Source organism: Somniosus microcephalus, chromosome 11 (genome assembly GCF_052327205.1).
Source record: "Somniosus microcephalus isolate GS21.2 chromosome 11, FLI_Smic_1.0, whole genome shotgun sequence".
Classification (NCBI taxonomy): Eukaryota; Metazoa; Chordata; class Chondrichthyes; order Squaliformes; family Somniosidae; genus Somniosus; species Somniosus microcephalus.
In genome coordinates, this window is record NC_140997.1 from 94,933,311 (window position 1) to 94,959,371 (window position 26,061).

A 26,061-nucleotide genomic window follows, 5' to 3' on the forward strand; every position below is an offset into this window, starting at 1 on the left:
GTTAAGAAGGCAAATGGTATGTTGGCCTTCATAGCGAGAGGATTCGAGTACAGGAGCAAGGATATCTTGCTGCAGTTGTACAGGGCCTTGGTGAGACCACACCTTGAGTATTGTGTGCAGTTTTGGTTGCCTTATCTGAGGAAGGTGTTCTTGCCATGGAGGGAGTGCAGCGAAGATTCATCAGACTGATACCTGGGATGGCAGGAATGACGAATGAAGAGAAATTGGGTCGATTAGGCTTATATTCGCTAGAGTTTAGAAGAATGAGAGGGGATCTCATTGAAACGTATAAAATTCTAACAGGACTAGACAGACTAGATGCAGGAAGGATGTTCCCGATGGCGGGGAGCCCAGAACCAGGGGTCACAGTCTAAGGATAAGGGGTAAGCCATTTAGGACTGAGATGAGGAGGAATTTCTTCACCCAGAGTGGTGAACCTGTGGAATTCTCTACCACAGAAGGCAGTTGAGGCCAATTCATTAAATATATTCAAGAAGGAGTTAGATATATTTCTTAAGGCTAAAGGGATCAAGGGATATGGAGAGAAAGCAGGGACAGGGTACTGAATTTGGATGATCAGCCATGATCTCATTAAATGGCGGAACAGGCCCGAGGGGCCGAATGGCCTACTCCTGCTCCTATCTTCTAAAGTAGGTGATTTTGTTAAATATACAACAGTACCTTTTTAGTTTTGTGACCGATAATCTTATTTTTAATTCATTCTCTGGATGTGGGCGTCGCTGGCAAGGCCAGCATTTATTGCCCATCCCTAATTGCCCTTGAGAAGGTGATGGTGAGCTGCCTTCTTGAACTGCTGCAGTCCGTGTGGTGAAGGTACTTCCACAGTGCTGTTAGGGAGGGAGTTCCAGGATTTTGACCCAGCAACGATGAAGGATCGGCGATATACTTCTAAGTCAGGATGGTGCGTGACATGGAGGGAAACTTGGAGGTGGTGGTGTTCCCATGCGCCTGCTGCCCTTGTCCTTCTATGTGGCGGGTTCGGGTTTACTGCTCACTCTTGTCGATGTCTCATTTTCACAAATGTCCACCTTTTTAAAAAAAACTCTTCAGAAACCACACCCTCTATTGGTTACTTACTCGTTCATAATTTACAACTTTACTCCTCCTGCTTCGCTGTGGCTTGTGCTGGGGGCTGTCCCGCAGGCCCCAGCCGCTCTCCAGGACTTGTCCCAACAGACATCCCCGAGCGTTGGCCGGCTATTCAACTACAGGGAACATCTTCGCTGAGCCTGATCCTGTCCGCACATGCTCAGATCTTGCTGGATAAGGTTCGGAGTTGGGAATCGCAGTCAAATTTCTCTTCCTCTTCCCTCAACCCCCTCCAAAAGAAGCACCATGGTAACGGCTGCCTCTGTCGAGATCAACTCACTCGGCAAACATAAGGAATGATTTGTGTGGCTCAGTGGACTGCCGAGGCCCTAAGCTCTGGAATTCCCTCCCTAAACCTCACTCTCCTCCTTTAACGCTGCTTAAAATCTACCTCTTACGAAGCTTTTGGTCGCCTCTCCTAATATCTGCTTCTTTGATGTCAATTGGAGTTGAAGTCTTTAGCACTAGCACTTTATTTTAATTGATCACATTTCCTTTTTAATTCTGCTTTTCAGTATTAACAAGTGCTCAAGTATAAACATCATGACTGAATCTTTAAAGACATTTGCAGCTTTCCCGATGACCCAGAGGTGTCCCCAGTTACCTCCCCTCTCTTTCCCCCCCACTCTGTCTCTGCTGCGGTAGCTGATCTCGGGCCAGGGGCAGTGGTCGGTGTGCAACAGCTGGTCGGAGGAGGGCTCCCCTTGGGTGAGGGGACGGACAATCTGGGCCGGGTTCCAGGTTCCTGATCGCAATCCAGTGTCTCCTGATGGAGGAGGTCAACCACCACCTGCGGGACTGTGCGGCAGCGAGGGAGTCGATGACTGGAGGAAGAGCGATGAGGAAGCGGGATAGGAAATGTCAGTGCTCTTTAGCAGTACAGTAAAACTAGTCTACACTCCACTCGACACCGCTGACACTAACATTCTTTATTTTAGAAGCATTCATTAAATCCAGCTACTGAGGGGGAAGAAAATAGTAAAACATTTCAGTTTAGTTTTGAAGCCTGTAATTTAATGTTTCTGTTTGGAAGCCTAAGTTTTCATCTGGACCTCTTCCCCACCCCTGATCTGAATCTCCAAAGAAAAGATAAACAATGTTTTTGTGGAAGGGTTGCTTCTGTGCACAAACCCCCCTGGGTCAGATTCCCTAATGGGGCACCCCATCAAACCAGCAGCTGTCATTCAGAATGGTTTTGAGGAAGAGTAGTGCCTAAAACCTCACCTTTCTCTCTCTGACTGACTGGCTGTGCGTTTGTAGCATGTTCTGTTTATCTTTTCGATTCTCAACATTTGTAGCTTTTCTTTTCATTTCTCTTTGGTTTTTTTGGGGCTGGTTTTGAGAGAAGAGTCATTTGGGTTTTTTACCTGAAGTTTGTACCTCGGGTGTCGGCTGTGACTCAGTGGATAGCACCCTCGCCTCTGAGTCAGAAGGTTGTGGGTTCGAGCCCCACTCCGGAGACTTGAGCACAAAATCTAGGCTGACTCTCCAGTGCAGTACTGAGGGAGTGCCGCACTGTCAGAGCTGCCGTCTTTGGGAGACGTGAAACCGAGGCCCCGTCTGCCCTCTCAGGTGGACATAAAAGATCCCATGGCACTATTTCGAAGAGGAGCAGGGGAGTTCCCCCCCGGTGTCCTGGCCAATATTTATCCCTCAATTAACACCCAAAACAGATGATCTGGTCATTATCACATTGCTCCTTGTGGGAGCTTGCTGTGCGTTTCCTACATTACAACAGCGACTACACTTCAAAAAGTACTTCATTGGCTGTAAAGCACTTTGGGACGTCCGGTGGTCGTGAAAGACGCTATAGAAATGCACGTTCTTTCCTCCTTGTGCTGTACAATATTTGGTGAAAGGTAGAGGCCACTCTTTTTGTATTACAACAAATCGTTCTAGATCTTTTTACATTTTAATATGTACTTCTGAGATTTGAAAAGAGGGGTTGTTCAGCTTTTAAGTATGTGCCACAGTTCAGAGTACATGAAGGATCAATTGTAACTAGAAGCAGTGCCTTTCGGTAATTGGAGCAAAGCAAGCTTGAAATGTAAAACAACAACTTGTATTTATATAGCGCCTTTATCATAGTAAAATGTCCCGCGGCGCTCAACAGGAGCGAAAGCTTAGGGCCTCGGCAGCTGAAGGCACGGCCACCACTGGTGGGGCGAAGGAAATTGTGGAGTGTGTGCTTAACTGACTTGTCTTTCCCCTCGACAGACACCTGCTATGTACTATCGTTTGCCATAATTATGCTGAACACGAGTTTGCACAACCCCAACGTGAGGGACAAACCCGCAGTGGAAAGGTTTATATCCATGAACCGGGGCATTAATGAAGGTGGCGACCTCCCAGAGGAGTTGCTCAGGGTGAGTGTTTAACCAAAGCTCTTTCCCACTCTTTTCGCCCCCCCCCCCCCCCCCCCCCCAAAAAAAAAAGCAGTTTAGAAGGGGACCGTGGGCAAGTGGCTTTCCGTGAATTAGTAAGTTGCGTTCCCACTCTGTCAGCCTAGCTCAGTTGGTAGAGCTCGATCCTCGAGTCAGAAGGTCATAGGTTTGAGCCACACTGCAAGACTTGAGCACGTAATTTAGGCTGACTCCTTAGCGATGCACTGTCGGAGATGCCGTCTTTTGAATGAGATGTTAAACCGAGGCCTCGGGTAAACGTAAAAAAATCCTGTCACACCACTCAAACGAAGAGCAAAGAGTTCTCCGGTGTATTGGCGAACATTCATCCCTAAAAAACAAAAAAAAACAAATTAACTGGTCATTTTTTCATTTACTGTTCGTGGGACCTTGCTGTGCGCAGTTTGGCTACGTTATCTGCCTGTACTGCAAAAATAATTTAATCGCATGTGAAGTGATTGGAGACATCCTGAGCACTTGAGGCATGTTCTAAATACACAACCTCTACCAGGAAGTGAGCTCTAATTCAAATGATTTAAGTATTTTACCAGTAAATGAAGCAACAAAAGGTGCAAAAAAATTTACAAGGATGATACCAGAACTGAACAGGCTGGGGTTCTTTTCTCTGGAAAAGAGAAGACTGAGGGGTGACCTGATTGAGGTTTTTAAGATTATGAAGGGGTTTGATAGGGTGGATGTAGAGAAGATGTTTCCACTTGGGGGGTGGGGAGGGGAGGAGTCCAAAACTAGGGGCCATAAATATAAGATAGTCACTAATAAATCCAATAGGGAATTCAGGAGAAAATCTTGACCCAGAGAGTGGTTAGAATGTGGAACTCGCTACCACAGGACGTGGTTGAGGCAAATAGTACAGATACATTTAAGGGGAAGCTAGATAAACACACGAGGGAGAAAGGAATAGAAGGATATGCTGATGGGGTGAGAAGAGGGGGTGGGAGGAGGCTCGTGTGGAGCATAAACACCGGCATAGATCAGTTGGACCAAATGGCCTGTTTCTGTCCTGTAAATTCTATGTAACTGGTGTATTGTGAATTGGATTCATGTTAATCTCTCTCTTTCCCACTCCTCTGCAGAACTTGTATGATAGTATTAAGAATGAGCCTTTCAAAATCCCAGAAGATGATGGGAATGATTTGACCCACACGTTTTTTAACCCTGATCGAGAAGGCTGGCTGTTAAAATTAGGTTAGTTTGGCTAATAATTCTATTACTGTGTTGCAGAAAATCTAAGAGCTTTGTTACCCAAGTCTTGTTTCAGCATTGGTTGGGTGTCAATCTAACAGATTAGGTGCATTTGTAGTGAGCCGTGGCTGAGTGGGTAGCATTCTCACCTCTGAGTCAAGGTTGTGGGTTCAAGTCCCACTCCAGAGACTTGAGCACAAAATCCAGGCTGATACTTCAGTGCAGTACTGAAGGAGTGCTGCACTGTCGGAGGTGCCATCCTTTGAATTAGATGTTCAACCGAGGCCCCATCTGCCCTCTCTCTGGTGGACATAAAAGATCTCGCAGCACTACTTCAAAGAAGAGCAGGGGAGTTCTGTCCAATAGTTCTCCCTCAACCAGCACCACTAAAACAGATAATCTGGTCATTACCCCACCACTGTTTGTGGGAGCTTGCTGTGTTCAAATTGGCTGCAGTTACAACAGTGACTACACTTCAACAAGCACTTAATTGGCTGTAAAGCGCTTTGGGACATCCTGAGGGTGTGAAAGCCGCTATATAAATGCAAGTTCTTTCTTTTCCTCTATTATTCTATTGGAATATGTGAAAATTATGAAGTGTGCCTTTTACTAATGGGCCGGGGTTCTCCGATTGCACACTTGTTCCGCGGTCTACCATCCGTTGGTTTCAGTGGGCGAAATGTTGTAAGCCAGCGCGTGCACAAGTGGAAAACCTCTTGCTGTGGCATTCCGGCTCACTCTCGTGAGTTCCTGCCCGGCAAGTCTTGGGGCTTTAGCGGTGCTGCTGGGATAATGCATTTTATTAGTGTCTGCTTGTTGGCATGGAATGCAGGGGAAAGCGATAATACTCATGAGGCAAGCTATGGCCAGCTGATGGAGCAGCCCTGGTAGAGTCCTGGGATCAGGTCAACCTCGGGTGGGAAATGGTGATGGGAGAACATTTAAAACTGAGGGGATATCATTGTCTTGTTTTTGCTGCTTTCATTCTGATACACAGACGGTAAAATGTACTAAATTGGAAGTATATTGCCGATCCTTCATCGTCGCTGGGTCAAAATCCTGGAACTCCCTCCCTAACAGCACTGTGGGAGTACCTTCACCACACGGACTGCAGTGGTTCAAGGCGGCAGATCACCACCACCTTCTTGAGGGCAATTAGGGATGGGCAATAAATGCTGGCCTTGCCAGCGACACACCCACATACCATGAACGAATAAAACAAAAAATAGTTTTGCTTTTGCATAAATTAGAAGGTATCCACCTTTCTGTTAAGACTTGGTCAAAGCTCAATAATAAATCAAAGGGTTTTGAAATCCAGGCACCAGTTGACAACATTTTTAAAAAATCATGTCAAAAATAAATCCAGTTATTTTTCAGCAGTAATTTAATGTATCCTGGATTACGTATTTTTTTAAAGTTTGCATTTTTAAGTTATCTATTTAAAATAGGGTGAAGCTTCCTCTTAAAATATAGAACACAGGGTGAAGGTTTCCTCCGTCTAGTGAAATTGTAAAACTGTTGGATCTAACGTGAAGGAAATCTTCAAGTGATGGGCATCTTCTGCACAGTGTTGGAGGTGGGTTAGGTGGTGATAAACGTTTGGGAATGTACATGGTGGGCATTGTACCATCGCGGCAGTCTTTGATGTCACAATGGGGGTGAAATTGGTCTTCGCCAGTAACGCAAAACAGGCAATAGTGAATGATCCACCTGTTTCTCCCCACGCCCCGATCTTTCCTTGTCCACTGACTGCTACTAGTGATGTCTGGTTACACCCCCGCTATCTCTTGTTATCCCTGCTCCCACACTATGGCTTGCTATAAAACAGGCAACGCTATTAGCTGCTGTTTGTATAGAAGCCCACCGCACAAACAGTGTGGGGAGGGGGTAAGGGTGACCATGTGTGTTGGCAGCACCCAACAATAAACTCACTGGGGGCATTGCCCATCACTTGCTCCAAAAGGCTGGCTCGCTCCCAGCAGTGTGTAGAGGACGCAGAATGTATGAGAAACGGCTACTGCATCCTTAATATTGTCTGGAAACACACTCTAGTTATTTTGATTTTCTTGCTGCTAGGAGGAGCTGTTGTGTGTTGCATTTTAACACCAGATTCTTTCTATGTGCTTTGCTCATCAGTACGTGGGATTTGTACAATGATGCAGATTTGCAGTTCCATCATTCAACAAACACATTAGGTAGTGGGGGCAGGAACATGGTTTACAAAACAGTACAGATTAACCATTTGAATTAGTTTATCACATTGAAGTTAGTCACATAGTTGTTACATTTGTTGAACCGTTTCAACTTTCTACATAAGAAGCAGGTGGCATCCTCAGAGTTATGATTTGTGCATGTCTTTATTTTTCTTGCATTATTTGTGATTTTCCTATTGGTTTGTGTGTGTTTGTTTGTTTGCTGTAGTTTAAAAAAAATAAAATTGGCTTAAATGTGCCTTCTTGTTTTCCTTATGGCCTATGACCTGTCACCTTTGTTCTGTGACTGCCTGTCTCTGATTATTCTGCATTAGGAGGTACGTACCAGAAGAGCTTCCAGATCCTCTTGACTTGGTTGCATTACTTAACATCTGTTTTCCCTCCTGTTTGTTTTTTCCCCTAAAAAGCAAGAAAATATTGTTGTGAAGTGCCTCCTGCAATAGCCCTTCGCCTTGTAGTTGCAGCGAAATCTGATACCCTTCTTTCTGCTACACTCCTGCAGTGTCTCTCAAGGATTGTTGGCGTATTCGTTAGTGAAACGCATGATCTTTGACTGTTGAGACCATGGTGTGGTTTCTTCTCGGTGACCAAATTAATGAAATAGTTGTGTGTGTTTTCCAGTTGCCTTCTCTCGTACAACGCCAGAACCAACACACAGTGCAATACCAGACGACACGAGCATTTCATCATGCAAAAGTAACTTGTATCTGATCCCCCTCTGGCCCCATGATCAGTGGCAGTCAGGAAAAAATCATATCAAGGGTGGTATTAAAAACCTTGATCGAAAAGATGCGTTACATGTGCTTTATTAGCATTCCCTCTATTCTATGCGAGAGATTGCAATAACTCGCAGCAGGCACTTTACTCCATTATTTACACTTGGACAGTCCTCTCAGCTTATATGTTGTTGACATGCAAAGTTAACTTGCAGCCATGGGCTGGTAATGTTCTGAATTAAAACCGTCCGTACAATAGTTTGTACGTGGACTCGTTTTTAACATTTTAACTATGCGACTAAAGCTAATTCGAGCTTTGCCTTATATTGAAGAATGCTCCCTCACAGCTCTTGCTTGTGATGAATATTATTATAAACACTGTCGGGGTAGCTTTATGGAACTGTCTCTTTTTCTACCTAAAACTTTTAAGTAGGGCAATTAAACCTAACCACAGTACATTTATTTAATTTGCCTGTTATTCTGGAAATGGGAAGATAGGAACATTGGTACTGGGTTCATCGAGGTCCACTGTAGCATTGCATGTCTGTAAAGAATTTACCATTTCATTAGGCACAAATTGCAAACAGCTTTCCTAAATTGCAGTGCCACCTACCAACAACTGCACTTTCCATCTCTTAGTCTTGTTGAGAACTTAAAAGTTGTTTGAACAACGTGGGCTGAGCATCTCCAATGTTTTAAAATAAAGCATATGGGATCCTTGTCTTTATAAATAGAGGCATCGAGTACAAACGCGAGGAAGTTATGCTAAATCTTTATAAATCACTGGTTTAGACCTCAGCTGGAGTATTGTGTCCAATTCTGGGCACCACACTTTAGGAAGGATGTCAAGACCTTGGAGAAGGTGCAAAGGAAATTTACTAGAATGGTAGCAGGGCTGAGGGACTTCAGTTATGTGGAAAAACTGGAGAAGCTGGGATTGTTCTCCTTCGAGCAGTGATGGTTAAGGGGAGATTTAATAGAGGTGTACAAAATTATGAGGGGTTTTGAGTGAATAAGGAGAAACTGTTTCAACTGGAAGGAGGGTCAGTAACCAGAGGGCCCAGATTTAAAATAATTGGTATAGCCGGAAGGGGGGCAGGGGAAAGATGAGGTTTTTTTTTAACGCTGTGAGTTATGATGATCTGGAATGCACCACCTGACAGATTCAATAGTAACTTGGCTAAATACTTGGAGAGGTTTGCAGGGGAGTGGGACTAAATTGGAGAGCTCTTTCAGTGGGCCGGCACAATGGGCCGAATGGCATTCCTTCTGTGCTCACTGTTCCAGATTCTGATGGTTAGTTTGTAAATTGTTGTGCTCCTTAAGGTATCCAGTCCAGGTCTGGTTGATCCCCAACTCTGCGGAGTTAGCTGAGCTCGGCTGGGACACAGACCAAGAGTTACAAATGTCCTCTGTCGCGGGGCAAAGAATCCAGAGGGGTAGCATTCTAAGGCAGGGTTGCGACTCTAGATTGCTAGCCGCTGACTCTACTGGATGGTGCACGTGTGCTGGGTTATGTGGCAGCATTTTTCTCAGTGCTGCAGCTCACTGACTTTGTTTTTGTTTCTTTAACGCACCCAGATTGAGATCAGAACCACAGTTTGCCTCGTTACAAAATGGCTACAGATGTTGGTAAAGGAAATGAGTTAAAAAAAGACTGCTTTTTTCCCTCTCTCTTGGTGTACAGAAAGGGACCTTTAACAGAGTTGAGTGAAGATCTATGTTGGATGCAACATAACACCTTGGGGACTGAATTAGTTTCATCTGTTATAACCATTTTTTACAGCACAAAGTGCAGCACATGCAAAAGAAATCAAGCTTTCTTCTGGGGAAATGTGGCCCCTTCCTGCAAGTGTTTTTCAAAAGTAACATCTACGTGTCTGTTTTGTGAGAAATGGAGAAATAAATATGCATAATGCCACAGGATCACTTTGGACTTAAACAGATGGAACTTTATAGCAAGAATACTTGGACATGTTTAATAATTAAATGTCATCGTCTGGTAGGAAACAAGTGTGGGTGCATTACATTAGTCATCCTTTTTTAAATAAAAGTTAAAAGGTAAGTTTTGAAGCCAAGATGTTGTTAAAACTTTTTTTTCTCTTTTCAAAACTTGTATCTACTTTAGGAGGAAGAGTAAAAACATGGAAACGGCGATGGTTCATTCTCACAGATAATTGCCTCTATTACTTCGAATACACAACAGTAAGTTGCTAATTTAGATTCTGCTGTCTGAGCTTGTGGGAACATTACATTAATTTAAAATATACTATTGTCTTTCAACAATAAGCAAACCATTTATTTGCATTAATTCAATCTTCAAAGGCTGATGATAAATATTTAATTGGTATAAATCTGCATCATCAATGTATAATACATAAGAAGCAGGAGTAGGCCATACGGCCCCTCGAGCCTGCTCCGCCATTCATTAAGCTCATGGCTGATCTTCGACCTCAACTCCACTTTCCCGCCCGATCCCCATATCCCTTGATTCCCCTAGAGTCCAAAAGCCTATCTCCACCTTGAATATACTCAACATCCACAGTCCTTTGGGGTAGAGAATTCCAAAGATTCACAACCCTCTGAGTGAAGAAATTCTTCCTCATCTCAGTCTTAAATGGCCAACCCCTTATCCTGAGACTATGCCTCCTAGTCCTAGACTCTCCAGCCAGGGGAAACGATCTCTCGGCATCTATTCCGTCAATCCCCTTCAGAATCTTATGTTTCAATGAGATCACCTCTCGTTCTTTCATCCCAGGGATCAATCTAGTGAACCTTCATGGTTCCAAAGCACTGCTTCTAAGGCAAGTATGTCCTTCCTCAGATAGGGAGAGCAAAACTGTGAACAGTACTCCAGCTGTCACCAAAGCCCTGTACAATTGTAGTAAAACTTCCTTACTCTAGTACTCCAACCCCCTTGCAATAAAGGCCAACATGCCATTTGTCTTCCTAATTGCTTGCTGTACCTGCATGCTGTGTTTCCTGTACGAGGACACCTAAATCTCTCCGAACACCAACATTTAAAAAAAATTCTGTTTTTCTATTCTTCCTACCAAATTGAATAACTTCACATTTCCCCACATTATACTCCATCTGCCACCTTATTGCCCACTCACTTAACCTGTCTAGATCCCTTTGCAGGCTCGCTTTGTCATCCTCACAGCTTACTTTCCCACCTAGCTTTGTATCGTCCGCAAACTTGGATACATTGCACTCGGTCCCTTCATCTAAGTCATATATAGATTCTAAGTAGCTGAGGCCCAAGCACTGATCCTTGCAGCACCCCACTAGTTACAGCCTGCCAACCGGAAAATGACCCTTTTATTCCTACTCTGTTTTCTGTCCATTATATATTGCCCCAACCCCATGAGCCCTTATCTTGCACAGGAAACTTTGGTTTATCCGGAGGTTGTATATCCGGAATACTCGATCTAACGGCAAAAATCAGGAGCCGTTTTCTAAGTTTTTTTTAGATCTCGTTCTTTTTTCCCCCCAGTCAGCCACTGCAAGGTCTGTAGCTATAGCAACAGCTTCAGCTAGAGACGCTTGCAGCTGCAGCCGACTCTTTAGAAGCTGTTGCTAAGCAATAGTGTTTGTTGTCAGATACGGAGATGAAAACCTCCGTATGCTTCAGCATTAACTTTATATGTCTGGCAGTTTTGATAAATCGGCAACACGCCGGTGCCGGATATCACAAAGTTTCCTGTATGTGGCACCTTATTGTATGCCTTTTGGAAATCCAAATATACTACATCTACTCTGCTAGTTACATCCTCAAAAAACTCTAATAAATTTGTTAAACATGATTTCCCTTTCATAAAACCATGTTGATTCTGCCATATTATGATTTTCTAAGTGCCCTGTTACTACTTCCATGATGATGGATTCCAGCATTTTCCCGACGACTGATATCAGGTTAACTGGCCTGTAGTTCCCTGTTTTCTCTCTCCTTTCTTGAAAAGCGGGGTTACATTTGCTACCTTCCAATCCGCTGGGACTGTTCTAGAATCTAGGGAATTTTGGAAGATCACAACCAATGCATCCACTATCTCTGCAGCCACCTCTTTTTTTAGAACCCTAGGATGTAGTCCAGGGGATTTGTCGGCTTTTAGTCCCATTAGTTTCTCAAGTTCTTTTTCTCTACTGATATTAATTACTTTAAGTTCATCACTGTTATTAGCTCCTTGGTTCTCCACTAGTTTTGGTATGCTTTTTGTGTCGACTACTGTGAAGACCGATACAAAAAATATGTTTAAAGTTTCTGCCATTTCTTTATTCCCCATTATAATTTCACCTGTCTCAGCCTCCAAGGGACCAACACTTACTTTTGCTACTCTCTTTTTACATACTTGTAGAAGCTCTTACAATATGTTTTTATATTTCTTCCTGGTTTACTCTCATTCTATTTTCTCCCTTTTTATCATAATTGATTTGCTACCCAGGAATAAGCTATAGGTTATCACTCAAACTTGCACAGTGACATTCAGACTGAAGGATATTTCCTATTAGCCAATTTCAATCATAAATGTAGATATGTAAACATGTCGCACTGTAATTATATGCTTCTGCCAGTGGTGGTATTGGGTCTGTTGCATATGGAAGTGAAGCTGTTGCAAAGTAGAGACAATTATGAGTGGCACACAGTGCCAAGAGTGATCCAGTACTGAAATGAAACCATTGGGCCGAGTAAGTGTAGTGGAATTCAAACTGCTGGTGATACACTTCCACTCCTTAAAATAATCATCATTTTTATCACAGGACAAAGAACCAAGAGGAATAATTCCTTTAGAGAATCTCAGCATCCGGGAAGTTGAAGATCCAAGAAAACCTGTGAGTAATTCTCTTTACTTCATGATACTGTAGTACATCACACACGACTCTACCTCTTAGTGAATCAAAGAATTCTAAAACCACGCAATAAACATTGCCATTTTTAAGAATGTTTTTTCCGATTGTTTAAACATGCGAGTACAGGTAGACTATCCTTTATCTAAAAACCTCGGGACCAGCCGTGTTTCGGTTTTAGGAAAATTTCGGAAGGTGCACGAAAACACTTCGGTTTTCAGAGGTAATTCGGTTTTCGGGAGTGCGGATAAATGCGTTCTTTCCACATAAGCTGCTGGAATATCCAGGGTCTCCGCTCCTCAACTTTTGGGATGAAGAGTACAGACCCTGAATTCCTAAAAGCTATAAAAGACATTGATATAATTGTGTTAACAGAAACATGGTGCCAAAAGGACATGCCGACCCACTGTCCTCCAATGTACCATGAAATCATTGTGCCCTCAGTAAAGAACACTAAGACACGCAAGGGCAGAACCTCCGGGGGAATCCTGGTGTGGTATAAAGGAGAACTGAACAAACACATCTCATCACACGTATGGCTAAAATTAGATAAAAATATAGGAATAGCAAAAAACGATGTTTACTTATGTGCGATCTACATACCTCCAATAGAATCGCCATATTTTGAAGAGGAGATATTTGACACTCTCCACATGGAAATCAGCCATTTCCAGGCCCAAGGAAAGGTGCTACTATGTGGGGACCTAAATGCAAGGACAGGATGTGAACCTGACTTCATAGACCCACAGGGCAACAACCATGTGTTTGGCCAGACCCCTCTATATGTCACACCAGCCATCGCAAACCGAAACAACCTCGATTGTGTAATAAATAAAAGCGGTAGGGAGGTAGTGCAACTCTGCCGAGCCTTAGGCCTGTACATAGTTAACGGTAGGTTCAGAGGGGACTCCTTAGGGAGACTCACATATTCCTCAACTCTTGGGTCTAGTGTGGTGGATTATACAATCACTGACCTGGACCCCTGCGATATCAACGCATTCACTGTCAGGCAGCAATCCCCCCTCTCAGACCATAACCAAATAAATGTGTACCTTAAACTTTCTGCCCAAACTACAGACACAAAAAAGGAACCCATTAAGCTACATAAAATAAACCAGACATACAGATGGGCCCCAGACAGTGGAGATAAATTCATCACAGCACTAAATTCACAAAATTTAAAGAAAATCTATATGAGATCACCAGAGATGGTGTAAACATGGCCATAGAGGATATAAATATGATCTTCCATGAGGCAGCTGTAAAAGCCGACCTCGTGAAACAGAAGAGGAAGAGTCACAAAAGACAAAATAAAAATAAGAAATGGTTTGACCACGAATGCAAAAATGCCAGAAAAGACCTGAGAAAAATATCAAACCAAAAGCATCGGCAACCAAACAATCCGGACCTACGTACTAGATACAATGAAACCCTCAAAAGATATAAACACACCATTAGGAACAAAACACAAAACTATACCCACAAAATACTCGAAGAAATTGAAAACTCCACCAATCCAAAACAATTCTGGGAAATGTGGAATAACCTGAGTACAACACAATTGCAAGCATTACCAATCCAAGATGGCGACATCTGGAGAACACATTTTGAAAACCTCTACAAAGACATCCCAATAAACGAAACAAACCCAAGTCAACATCAGGTCACAGAAAAACTCCACACATTAGAAGCAACAATTAAAGACAACCAAAACCCTCTAGACTCCCCAATCACATGGAAAGAACTGGCCACAAAAACAAAATCTCTCCACCTAAAGAAAGCCTGTGGCCCAGACAACATCAAAAATGAAATGCTCAAGTTCAGCAATATGGAGATGCAGGGTGCGGTACTCAAATTATTCAACATCATATTACGTTCAGGCTGTTTTCCCGATATCTGGTGCCAAGGACTAATCTCCCCCATATATAAAAGCGGAAACAAATCAGACCCAAATAACTACCGCGGCATCTGTGTCAACAGTTGTCTAGGGAAGTTATTCTGCAGTATTCTAAATAGATTACTTGATTTTCTTAACAAACATAATATCCTCAGAAAAAACCAAATAGGCTTTCTTCCAAAACACCGCACCGCCGACCATATCTATACCCTTCACACCCTCATTGAAAAACATATACACCAAACAAAAAAATGGGAAAATATTCGCCTGTTTCATCGACTTCAAGAAAGCCTTTGACTCTATATGGCACGAAGGGCTCTATTATAAACTTCTTCAGTGTGGAATAGGGGGCAAAGTCTATGACCTTATTAAATCAATGTATCTGAAAAACAAATGCGGGGTCAAAATTGGAGACAAACGCACCGATTTCTTCACCCAGAGAAGAGGCGTCCGGCAGGGCTGCAATTTGAGCCCGACCCTGTTCAACATATACATAAATGAATTAGCAGACATGCTGGAGCAAAGCGAGTCACCAGGTCTCCGTCTCCTTGATGGAGAAGTGAAATCCCTGTTCTATGCGGACGACCTGGTTCTGCTGTCCCCCACAGAACAGGGATTACAGCAACAACTAGACCTACTCGACAAATACTGCCAAAATTGGGCTCTAACAGTAAATCTAAAGAAAACCAACATCATGATTTTTCAAAAAAGGCCCAGATGTCAGGAAAACAAATACCAGTTTACCCTCAGTGATACCACTATAGGACACACTATGAGCTACACCTACCTTGGTCTAACTATTACAGCATCAGGGAGCTTCAGCATAGCAGTGAATGCACTAAAAGAAAAAGCCCGAAGAGCCCTATATGCAATAAAAAGAAAATTCTACAACATCCAAATCCCAATCAAAATCTGGCTCAAAATATTTGACAGCATAATCCTGCCCATTGCACTGTACGGTAGTGAAGTATGGGGCCCGCTAAATCACCAAAGCTACACTAAATGGGAAAAACACACAATAGAAGCCCTACATGCAGAATTCTGCCGAAGCATCTTCGCACCCAAAGAAAAACGCCAACAAATGCATGCAGAGCCGAACTAGGCAGATACCCACTGATAATAAACATCCAAAAACGAGCACTAAACTTCCTAAATCACCTCAAATCTAGCTCCCCAGACACCCTTCATTTCAAAGCCTTTCAGACCCAAGAGCTAAACCCAGAAAAGAGTCCCCTGAGTCAGCTGCTACTGAAACTAAGTACTCAGCCGGACCCTGACCAGCCCCAGACCAACACAGCCGTCCAAACACCAATCCGAGTGAACCAAATCATTAAACAATGCAAAGAAACCTACCTGGAACATTGGAACAAAATAACCGAAAGCCAAAGCAGATTAGAATGTTACCGGGCCCTAAAAAGAGAATATAAACTGGCAGACTACCTCACGACCATCAGAGACACACCCTCACCAGGTACAGACTAAGCGACCACCAACTGGAAATTGAAAAAGGCAGATACAAGAAATCCTGGCAGCCTAGAGAGAATAGAATATGCGATCAATGTCTGGCCGGCGAGGTTGAAACAGAAATGCATTTCCTCCTAAAATGCGAAAAATTCAACACATCAAGAAACATATTCAACAAGCTAAGCCAAACAACCCCAGATTTCAAGGAACTGGATGACCTGTCAAAATTGAGATTAGTCCTGGGAGAAGGAGACAGACCATACCTTGGGGCCCAATATGTAACATGTCACAACCTGAGGACTGTTTAAAAGTAAGACTGTTTAAAATTAATATTGAACGTACCAAATGAAGTAGAAAGACTGTTTAAAATTAATATTGTTTAAAAGTAATATTGTATGTACCCAACAAATGTCAAATCGATTGACACCTACAGAATGTTGGAAAACTGTACCTTTTTGCTATGTAAGCTTTGGCAATATGGTTCTCTGTAAACTTTCATGCCAATAAAGCATTTGAATTGGAATTGGATACACTATCCCTTATCCGAAAATAACGACGATAAATACTGTAGTACAGTTTATTTGTAAGGAAAACATTCAGTAAAACTTCAAACATGTACAGGTACAAACTAAGCTAAATACCTGTACATAAACATGCAATAAAAGGTACATTACATCTGGCTTGAGGATCTTGGAGAAGAGGGTACATCAGTGTTGTCATCAGGTTGGAGTTGGACATCTGAAGATGGGCCAGGAACAGGATTCTCAAGTGATGAAGCATGACTACGACAGACGGCCTTTTTAAAGACTTCTTCCAGTCTCATTAACATTGGTTTCTGTCTAAGCAGTCTCTCTTTAATTGAGTAAACTTGCATAATCTCTTGCTCACTGATAAATGCACGTTTTTCAAGGCCAGCAATTAACTGATCACACATTGTCACCATATCGTCTATGGGGATTTTTTCACCTGTGTTCACAATGTCATCATCATCATCACTACTGTCCTCATGCTTGTCTTTATTTAACACCATTTCAGCAATTTTCCCATCACTCAACGAATTCACAACAGGTGCATCATTGTCAATGTTCAGCACTTCTTCGATGTCAGCTTCCTCTAACGTATTTACACTTTCGGATGATAAACCTTTGGCGTAAGTGAGGAGGTTTGATATCATCATCTTCTCCTGACTGACAGGAAAGGAAATCCTTCAAACTCGTCATCTGCAGGTCCATCTTCATGAAACATCGTTGAAGGCCAAAGTCTGTGCCAAGCATTTTTTAATGTTGGTTTGTCAACATCGTTCCAAGCATTAGCAACTGCATAAATGGCATCCTTAACATTGAATTCTTTCAGGAAGCTTTGGATTCCTTCGTCTCTGTTGATTGCATCAAGCATAGAGTTCAAAAAAACGTCTTTATACTTGCTCTTCATGGAGCGTAAAATTCCTTGGTCACAAGGCTGTATTAAAGATGTCACATTAGGGGGAAAGTTAATGCTGAAAACATAACTTTTCACAAGAAGTTCAGGAGGGGGATGTGCGGAGCAGTTGTCCAGGAACAATAAAATTTTGCAGTTTTCTTCCAGTCCAACTTGCCTGCAATGAGCTCGTGTCGCTGGTACGAAGTGGTTATTGAACCAGTGAGAAAATATTCCTCTGGTTACCCATGCTTTCCTGCTCGCATAATAATGCACAGGTAAATTGCATACACCTTTCAAACATCTCGGATGTTGGCTTTTTCCAATCACTACCAACTTTAACTTGTGTGTGCCTGCAGCATTGGCACACCCAAGAACAGTCAACCTGTCCTTCGCATCCTTAAAACCTGCTGGTGCACTCTCATCAGCCGTTGCTAATGTTTTTCTAGGAACGTAGCGCCAGAACAGAGCTGTTTCATCAGCATTGTAAATTTGTTCAGGACCGAGGTTTTCATCCGATATTTTTGCAAACTCATCTATGTAATTTTCAGCTGCTTCATGATCAGCAGAAGCTTTTTCACCACAGATTTTCAGATATCTTATACCATGACGCTTCTTAAATTTATGCAGCCAACCTTCTGAATATTCACACTCAACTTCAATGTTCAGTTCTTCATGGTATATTCTAGCTTGCTTTATGACCATCAAACCAGTCAGTGGCACACGTTCACCTCTGCGTTGTCGAATCCACTCAATCAGCACACGGTCAAGATCTTCATTTTTTGCCCTATGCAATGTTTTCCTAATTTTCATTAGTTTATGGTCATCACTGTCAGTGTAAAATTTCAACAACTTGTCTTTCTGTTTCTTTAAGTCATATACGGTGGTACTTCCCACACCATATTCTTCAGTAAGATGTCGCACAGACACACCACGATCAAGCTTCTGCAATAACGATAATGAGCGATGCTTCCTTCTCTGCTTCTCACTGTTACCCATTGGGGTATCTGCAGCTCTTTTTAGCATTTTCACATTGTTAAAAGCCAGCAAATATCTAAGAGAGCTGCAAATATCACACAGAGCAGCATAACACCTGCGTGGGTCAAGCAGCGTCGGGTTATGCTTTGCGCCACTTTCGGCTTTCTGGTTTCGGATGTGCGGATAAAGGATGGTACACTATCTCTTATCCGAAATTGGGTGGGGTACGGCGTCGGGGGTGGGGGTCGTGCGCATTTCGGTTTTCAGAAGTCATGCTTTGCTCCACTTTCGGCTTTGAGGTTTTCTGGTTTCGGATGTGCGGATAAAGATTTCGGTTTTCAGAAGTGCGGAAAAATGCTACACTATCCCTTATCCGGCTAGGCCTGTAAGTCGTGCGCCACTCTGGTCATGTCGTGCGCACGACTTACGCTGACCGAAAAAACCTTTGGTTTTTAGAGGGTTTCGGTTTTCGGAAGTCCGGATAAAGGGTAGTCTACCTGTATTAATCTTTACTTTGTCACCAAAGACGTGAATGGATTTTAATCTCAAAGTACTTAAATCCCCAAGAACAGTTATCCCAAGCCCTGATCTTGAGGGTAAAATTGTAGGGCTCCTATGTGGGCATTGAATTCCTGCTTTAACACATTGCTGTACGCAAAGCAGTAGATCATGGTTTACTCCGCTTGCCATTGTTCCAACTTTTAACTGGTGCAATTTCTAACAGACAAATGAGAGAACTTAATTAAAGGAAAGTGCAAATGCAAGAATCCCCTGCCCCATTACCTCCTTGTACCCTGTTGACACTTGCTGTCTAGGCTAACGGATGAGGAATGATACCTGGGTAAGGTATCAAAGGGCTACATAGAAACATAGAAGATGGGAGCAGGAGTAGGCCATTCGGCCCCTCAAGCCTGCTCCGCCAATTAATGAGATCATGGCTATTAGCAGTCCTGGAACTGTAGCTCAACAAGCAACATCCAAAATTTTGAGAAGGGGAAAAAAATTAGGAAAAATGCCAAATGAATTCACTAACCTGAGTACCTAATCCATGTTTGCATGATGGGACTAAACAAGGACCATGTCCAACAACTCTTGTTAGCTAACATTGCACTGAATGTTCCATTACATTAATCTTAGTTTGTTTTTCTCATCTACCAATTCTCTACCCTTCTCTCCAGAAGGTGTAGACCCTTAACTGACTATAGTTCCACAGATACTAAACCACCCTCGGGTACCTTGCTCAAGGGGCCATCCTTAATGTGTGGGCCTCGACGGTGATTGTCCTTATCCAATTGATCAGACGTGCATTTTCCAGCAGGAGGCACTGAAATCTGGGCCAACAGTTCCTCCCTAGCACATGGGTGCTGAGGCTAATTGTAGCACCCTGACTGCGATCAGCTAACTCAGCCCAAACCAGGTACCAAAGCCAAGCCCACTTGGGCCTGAACCATTGGGAGAGCCTCGGACAGATTTTACCCTTGGGTTCTGTGTGCTTGGTCATTTTATCTTTTCCATTTGGCTCATCTTCCACTGATCAGAGATGTGCCATTTATTATCCTCAAAGACTTGGTAACGTACACCTGCAACATCAAAGCTCATTTAACTTCACATAATTGCTTTGATCAACATCGTCTGTAGTTTTTAAAAAATTCCCCAGTCTCCTCTTTGTGTTCTAGGTTAATAATTTCTTTCCTGTATGTTTGGATGTCTGTCAGCCTTAGTTAGAGAATATTTCTTGATTTTCAAGTCTCTTCTGTGAGACTGGTGTCTTGTTCATTCTTGAGTGATTACTCTTCCTTTGATTATGTTGCTGAACACATTGGGAGCAGGGCACACAAAGGATGAAGATAATTTGATGTGCCCTCTTGGGCTCACATGAGCTGCAAGGCACTGCCCATGTTGATTGGCAACTTATTGACAACTACTCGCTGTTTTAACACCAGATTTTTTTCCATTCCTCAGAACTGCTTTGAGCTTTTCAATCCCAGCCACAAAGGCCAAGTAATCAAAGCCTGCAAGACTGAAGCTGATGGTCGGGTAGTCGAAGGCAATCACGTGGTTTACAGAATATCCGCACCAACACCAGAAGAAAAAGATGAGTGGATAAAATCGATCAAGTACGTAAATAGGGTTGGGTGTGCTGTTCTTTGTAAACTTTAATTTAAAAAAAAATCAGATGTGATGAGGACAAGGAACAATCAAGGACAAAAGTTAATGACACTTGGCAGTCAAAGAAATATCATAACACTTAGTACTGGATCACATTTTAGACTTGTGTATATCCACATGAAAAGGAAAAAATTGCAGGGCTAGATGGAAGGAGGACAAATTGGATAGCTCTTTCAAAGAGCTGGCAGAGGCACAGTGGGCTGATTCCATGAGATGAGGCATGGCGAGTCAAGTATATCTTTCCTTACATTCAGTCTAATGTTCTTGTTACACCACACCTCCCCAATTAATTAATTGACTGCACTCCACTTGCAAGGACGTCCACATTGTGGGTGGTTCAGTGCTGTGTTGCCTTTACTATTAACAGGTTGGGCTGCCATAGAAACCAGTACCTCATGGTACCACAACTGAGACGGATTACCAGCATCAGTCATATTCCCCACCTTCCCCTTGGACCTGGTGGACTCCCACTGCTTTAAAAACCCCATCTTAAGCTAAAGTTAGTGTGCTGTATATGGTTTTGGGTACCTAATAATAGAAGACAGAGCATAGATTGACCAGGATGTTGATAGGGAATCAAACTATAGGCATAAAGAGAGTTTTACAATATTAGCTGCCTTTGTTCCAGTGGAAATAGTTCTAAGAGAAGATATTATGAAGGGATCGACTTTCTTCCTGGATGAGGGGTCAGTAATTTAAGGTTCTGACTGACTGAGGACAGATGAAATCTCTTTCTCCAGAGGGTTATTGGAGCAGGGAATGTTTTGCCACATGGGGTGGTTGAGGCAGAGACCATTGCACCTTTTAATGTGAAAGTGGATAAATACTGTGCTGTAAACTTCTGTGGTTCACTTGGGAGTGTGCACACTTGTATATATGAGTGATATAAAGGAGAACTTCTCATAGTTGCTCCTGTCCTTAGAGGGTCATTGTTTTCCCCCCCATGGTATTTCAGCATCGGTCAAATAACATGGAGTGGAGTCATGGAGGTGGCCTGCTGCATGGAATTTATGGAAGTATGTCTATGCAAGTTTTAAACACAAATCCTGGCTAGCACAAGGTTATGCCCACTGTAAATGCTAACCAACTGTAGTGAGTAATTTGCCCCTAAACAACCCATTTGTGTAAACATTTTGGTATAGTGCTAGCACTCTATTATCAGTGTACCTTAAACACTCTCAGCAATGTTTATCCCAACTTTTCAGTATGGTGGTTAAAAAAGCAGAGGGGTCTGTTTAGAGACTGCTTTGTCCATCTGCCAACCAAGATTGTTCCACTGTTCAGTATAAACAGTTAATGTTTCAACGAAGCTGTACAGACTAACAGATTTTTATTTTGCAGAGCCAGCATCAGCAAGGACCCATTCTATGACATGCTGGCCACCAGGAAAAGGAGAATCGCCAATAAAAAGTAACAGGGAAGCGGACATGCTGGCTCCCAGTCGCTCTTCAGTGCTGAAACACATACCAGTCTTTGGAAGCTTTTTTAAAAAAAAATGAAGGAAGCTACATAATCCAGGTCCTCCTTTTTGGAGTTTATTAGGCATTCCTCTGCCTAGTTTTACAGAAGCCTTGATTTAAAACAAAAACTTCAACAGAAGCAATGTGCAGCTGTACAAAATTGTTGCTATTTTTTAAAAACATTTTTGCACAGGAACTAGTTTCTATCTAGGGGTAAATATGACATAGCACCTCTAACTCAGCTGGCCTGAGGCTGGAGTGTAAGAGGTTGAAAGACTGTTTTGCAAAAACAAATGAGCTGCATCTACATGAGGAAAACCAGTTGTTTATCAACATTTTTTATGTTTTATCAATATATAAAAAAAACCTGTAATCAAGTATTAATTTGAAAGACCAGGGATATGACTGATTTCCATTATAATAAACAGCTGTAAATACTTTGAATATCGCTAGAATGAGTAAAATCATAGAAAAAAAGCAGAGCATTAATCATTCTTGTTACAACCAGAGAACCATGGATTAGTGCTGTTTCTGGCATAAGTGGGAAGTGGAACTAAGTGCTGGATGTTCTCACCAAGAACGATCATAATTTAATATATAATCTGCACTATAACATGGTAATTGTATATTTATTTTCTTAGTGCAATTGCAAAATGTTTGTATTGTAATTGTTTAAAAAATCTAAACCTTAAGTTATGTGTAAATATTGTAGATTCCTTGTTTTGTTAAGACTATTGTCAATGGCCTGCAGAAATTAAACCTATTACAATTGGAAAAAAGATGGGTCCCTTTAGGTGTACTCTGTATCTCCCTCCCTACCTTTCTAACCTCTTCCAGCCCTACAACCCTCCGAGATTCTCTGCTCCTCCTATCTGGCCTCTTGTGCATCCCTGATTTTTAATCGCCCCACTATTGGCAGCCGTGCCTTCAGCTGCCTCGGCCCTAAGCTCTGGAATTCCCTCCCTAAACCTCTCCACCTCAAACTTACTTCTTTGACTAAGCTTTTGATCACTTGTCTTAACAGCTGTCGCTGTCTCAAATTTTGTTTGATAACTCTCCTGTGAAGCAACTTGGGACATTTTACTGTGTTAAAAGGCACAATGCAACATTTACAACCATCTTCAGCCAGAAGGGCTGAGTGGATAATCCATATCGGCCTCCTCCCAAGGCCTCCTCCCAAGGTCCCCACCATCACAGAAGCCAGTCTTCAGCCAATTCACTGCACGCCACGTGATATCAAGAAAAGGCTGAGCGTACTGGATACAGCAAAGGTTATAGGCCCCGACAACATCCCAGCTATCGTGCTGAAGACTTGTGCTCCAGAACTAGCCACGCCTCTAGCCAAGCTGTTCCAGTACAGCTATAACACTGGCATCTATCTGACAATGTGGAAAACTGCCCAGGCATGTCCTGTCCACACAAAGCAGGACAAATCCAATCCGGCCAATTACCACTCCATCAGTCAACTCTTAGTAATGGAAGGTGTCATCAACAGTGCTATCAAGCAGCTCCTGCTCACTGATGCTCTGGGTTCCTCCAAGACCACAAGGCTCCAGCCATCATTACATCCTTGGTCCAAACATGGACAAAAGAGCTGAATTCCAGAGGTGAGGTGAGCGTGACTGCCCTTGATATCAAGGCAGCATTTGACCGAGTGTGGCATCAAGGAGTCCAAGTAAAACTGAAGTCAATGGGAATTGGGATGGGGAAGGGGAAGGTGGGGGAGAAAAACTCGCCACTGGCTGGAGTCATACCTGGCACAAAGGAAGGTGGTTGTGATTATTGGAGGTCAATCATCTGAACCCCAGCACATTGTTGCAGGAGTTCTTCAGGGCAGTGTCCTAGGCCCAACAATCTTCAGCTGCTTCATCAATGACCTTCCCTCCATCATAAGGGCAGAAGTGGGGATGTCCGCTGATTGCAGTGTTCAGCTCCATTCGCAACTCCTCAATGAAGCAGTCCATGCCCGCATGCAGCAAGACCTGGACGACATTCAGGCTTGGGCCTGATAAGTAACATCCGCGCCACACAAGTGCCAAGCAATGACTTCTCTCCAACAAGCGAGAGTCTAACCACCGCCCCATGACATTCAGTGGCATTACCATTGCCGAATCCCCCACCAACATCCTGAGGGGTCACCATTGACCAGCAACTTAACTGGAACAGCCAAATAAATACTATGGTAACAAGAGCAGGTCAGAGGCTGGTTATTCTGTGGCAAGTGTCTCCCCAAAGCCTTTCCACCATCTACAAGGCATAAGGAGTATGATGGAATACTCTCCACTTGCCTGGAGGTCAAGAAGCTTGACACCATCCAGGACAAAACAGCCTGCTTGATTGGCACCCCATCCACTCCCTCCACCACCGGCATATCATGGCTGCAGTACTATCTACAAGATGCACTGCAGCAACTCACCAAGGCAGCTTCGACAGCACCTCCCAAACTCGCAACCGCTACCACTTAGGACAAGGGCAGCAGGCGCTTGTGAACACCACCCGCTCCAAGTTACACACCATCCTGACGTGGAAGTATATTGCCGTTCCTTCAGCGTCAGTGGGTCAAAATCCTGGAATTCCCTCCCTAACAGCACTGTGGGAGTACCTTCACCACACGGACTGCAGCGGTTCAAGGCGGCAGCTCACCACCACCTTCTCAAGGTCAACTAGGGGTGGGCAATAAATGCTGCCGTTGCCAGTGATGCCCACATCCCAGAAACAAATAAAAACTATATAAATTCAAGTTGTTGTTGGATAAAGCCAAGAACAATTTAGAACAAACCAGAAAGTGTAAAGCAGAGGCAGCAAGTGACAACAACAAACAAGAACCATAACTAAATATGTTGGGGTACTGGCTGCAGACTCTTGATACAGACATTGCAGCGTATCCTTTTATAATTATTTAATTAATGGGAGGAAGTGAACACAAAGCTTGCCTCCATTGAAATCCATGGTTTCATTCAAACAGACTGCACTCCATACAATCTCTTTACTTTCCGCAAGGGCAGAAAGTAATGAGCCCAAGTCGAACACTTATCCAACTGTAGTTAATTATACAGAGGAATTTATGTGGGATTTCCACTACACATTCAATCTATCATGGCAGAAAATGCATCACATGAAACCAGATTTGTACAGGCTAAAACAAATTACATTTATTTACACTTGAATACATACAGAAAATATTAGGCACTATTTATAAAGTACAGCGCAACATCTTTAAAATACACATATGTAGAATGTCCATTTAAAGAGCCAGTTGCTCTCAGCCTTTCTTAATTGCAAGAGATTGTAAAAAGACTATTATATTTCTCAGATAGGGAGTTTCACATAAAACATACAAGCCATGCAGCCTTTAGAAATCCAGTGAGGACTAATGAGTCACAGAAACAGCAACCTTTAAAGAAAGTAGTTTCATTGACTTAGAAACCCAAAAAACCTATATTGCCCCAATGATGCACGGGGAACCTTTTCAATGGAATCAGAACTCACGACAATGACCATGGTAATATCCATAAAATGGAGAAAAACAAAGATTCCAAGGGGGGAGGGAGGAGAAACTGGAGATGAAAGAATGATCACCCATTAGACAAGTTTTTTTTCTTGTAACCTGTATTATGGGTCATGAAATGAGAATGCAAATGGCATTTGGTTGTTGATGAAGAGTGCTGTAAGTGCCTGCATAATAGTCACTGCACTTCATTTGCATTTATACAAGGCCTTTCATTTTCAAAACATTTCAAAGCACTTTAGTGAATTTTTAAAAATTCATTCACAGCATGTGGGCGTCACTGGCAAGGCCAGCATTACTGTTTGAAGTTAAGAACGTAGATTGTATTTCTGTTATCCTATTGAAATACATGCACAGTTATAATTGAAAGAATCAAAGTAAAAAGTATCATTGAAGTACACTCTGGCCATACAAGATTATATAGGATACTTAGTCAATACTTGTAACCCTATCCCTTGCAGTATAAAACTAGGCATTAGTGCCCTTCACACAAAGCTGCCATATACCTCTGACTGACAGCAAATAAAGTCTACTTTTAAAGTTTTCAGTACATCAATCCACTGAAATGGTTGCTAGTCGAAGTACACTTCAGGGAAAGATTTTGTTGTCCCTAAGAAATAAACATCAAATTTAGTGTTATCCTAGGTCTAAAAACTGAAATCAAATTAGTGTTTTTAAAA

The 26,061-nt window shown here is 42.7% G+C and overlaps 2 protein-coding genes across 8 annotated transcripts in view; one reads left to right on the plus strand and one right to left on the minus strand.

Annotated features, from left to right (window-relative positions):
* Positions 1–22,652, plus strand: part of cyth3a (cytohesin 3a) — a 98,878-nt gene extending 76,226 nt beyond the window's left edge. For 5 of the 7 annotated variants that reach the window (XM_086001098.1, XM_086001101.1, XM_086001100.1 and 2 more), the window contains exons 8-13: positions 3,328–3,476; positions 4,607–4,719; positions 9,771–9,849; positions 12,403–12,474; positions 20,207–20,361; positions 21,755–22,652. In XM_086001098.1, the coding sequence (XP_085857224.1) occupies positions 3,328–3,476; positions 4,607–4,719; positions 9,771–9,849; positions 12,403–12,474; positions 20,207–20,361; positions 21,755–21,827 (641 nt within the window). In that variant the 3' untranslated portion in view covers positions 21,828–22,652. Of the gene's footprint in view, positions 1–3,327; positions 3,477–4,606; positions 4,720–7,549; positions 9,718–9,770; positions 9,850–12,402; positions 12,475–20,206; positions 20,362–21,754 lie in introns of those variants that run through there. The other 2 variants (XM_086001097.1, XM_086001103.1) reach the window with 2 other exon arrangements.
* LOC147110778 (uncharacterized) overlaps positions 3,551–26,061 on the minus strand; it is a 28,397-nt gene continuing 5,886 nt past the window's right edge. The window contains exons 2-3 of the mRNA XM_086001108.1: positions 7,254–7,327; positions 3,551–3,843 (exon numbers count right to left, since the gene is read on the minus strand). Coding sequence (XP_085857234.1) covers positions 3,695–3,843; positions 7,254–7,327 — 223 coding nt within the window. The 3' untranslated portion in view covers positions 3,551–3,694. The remainder of the gene's footprint in view (positions 3,844–7,253; positions 7,328–26,061) is intronic.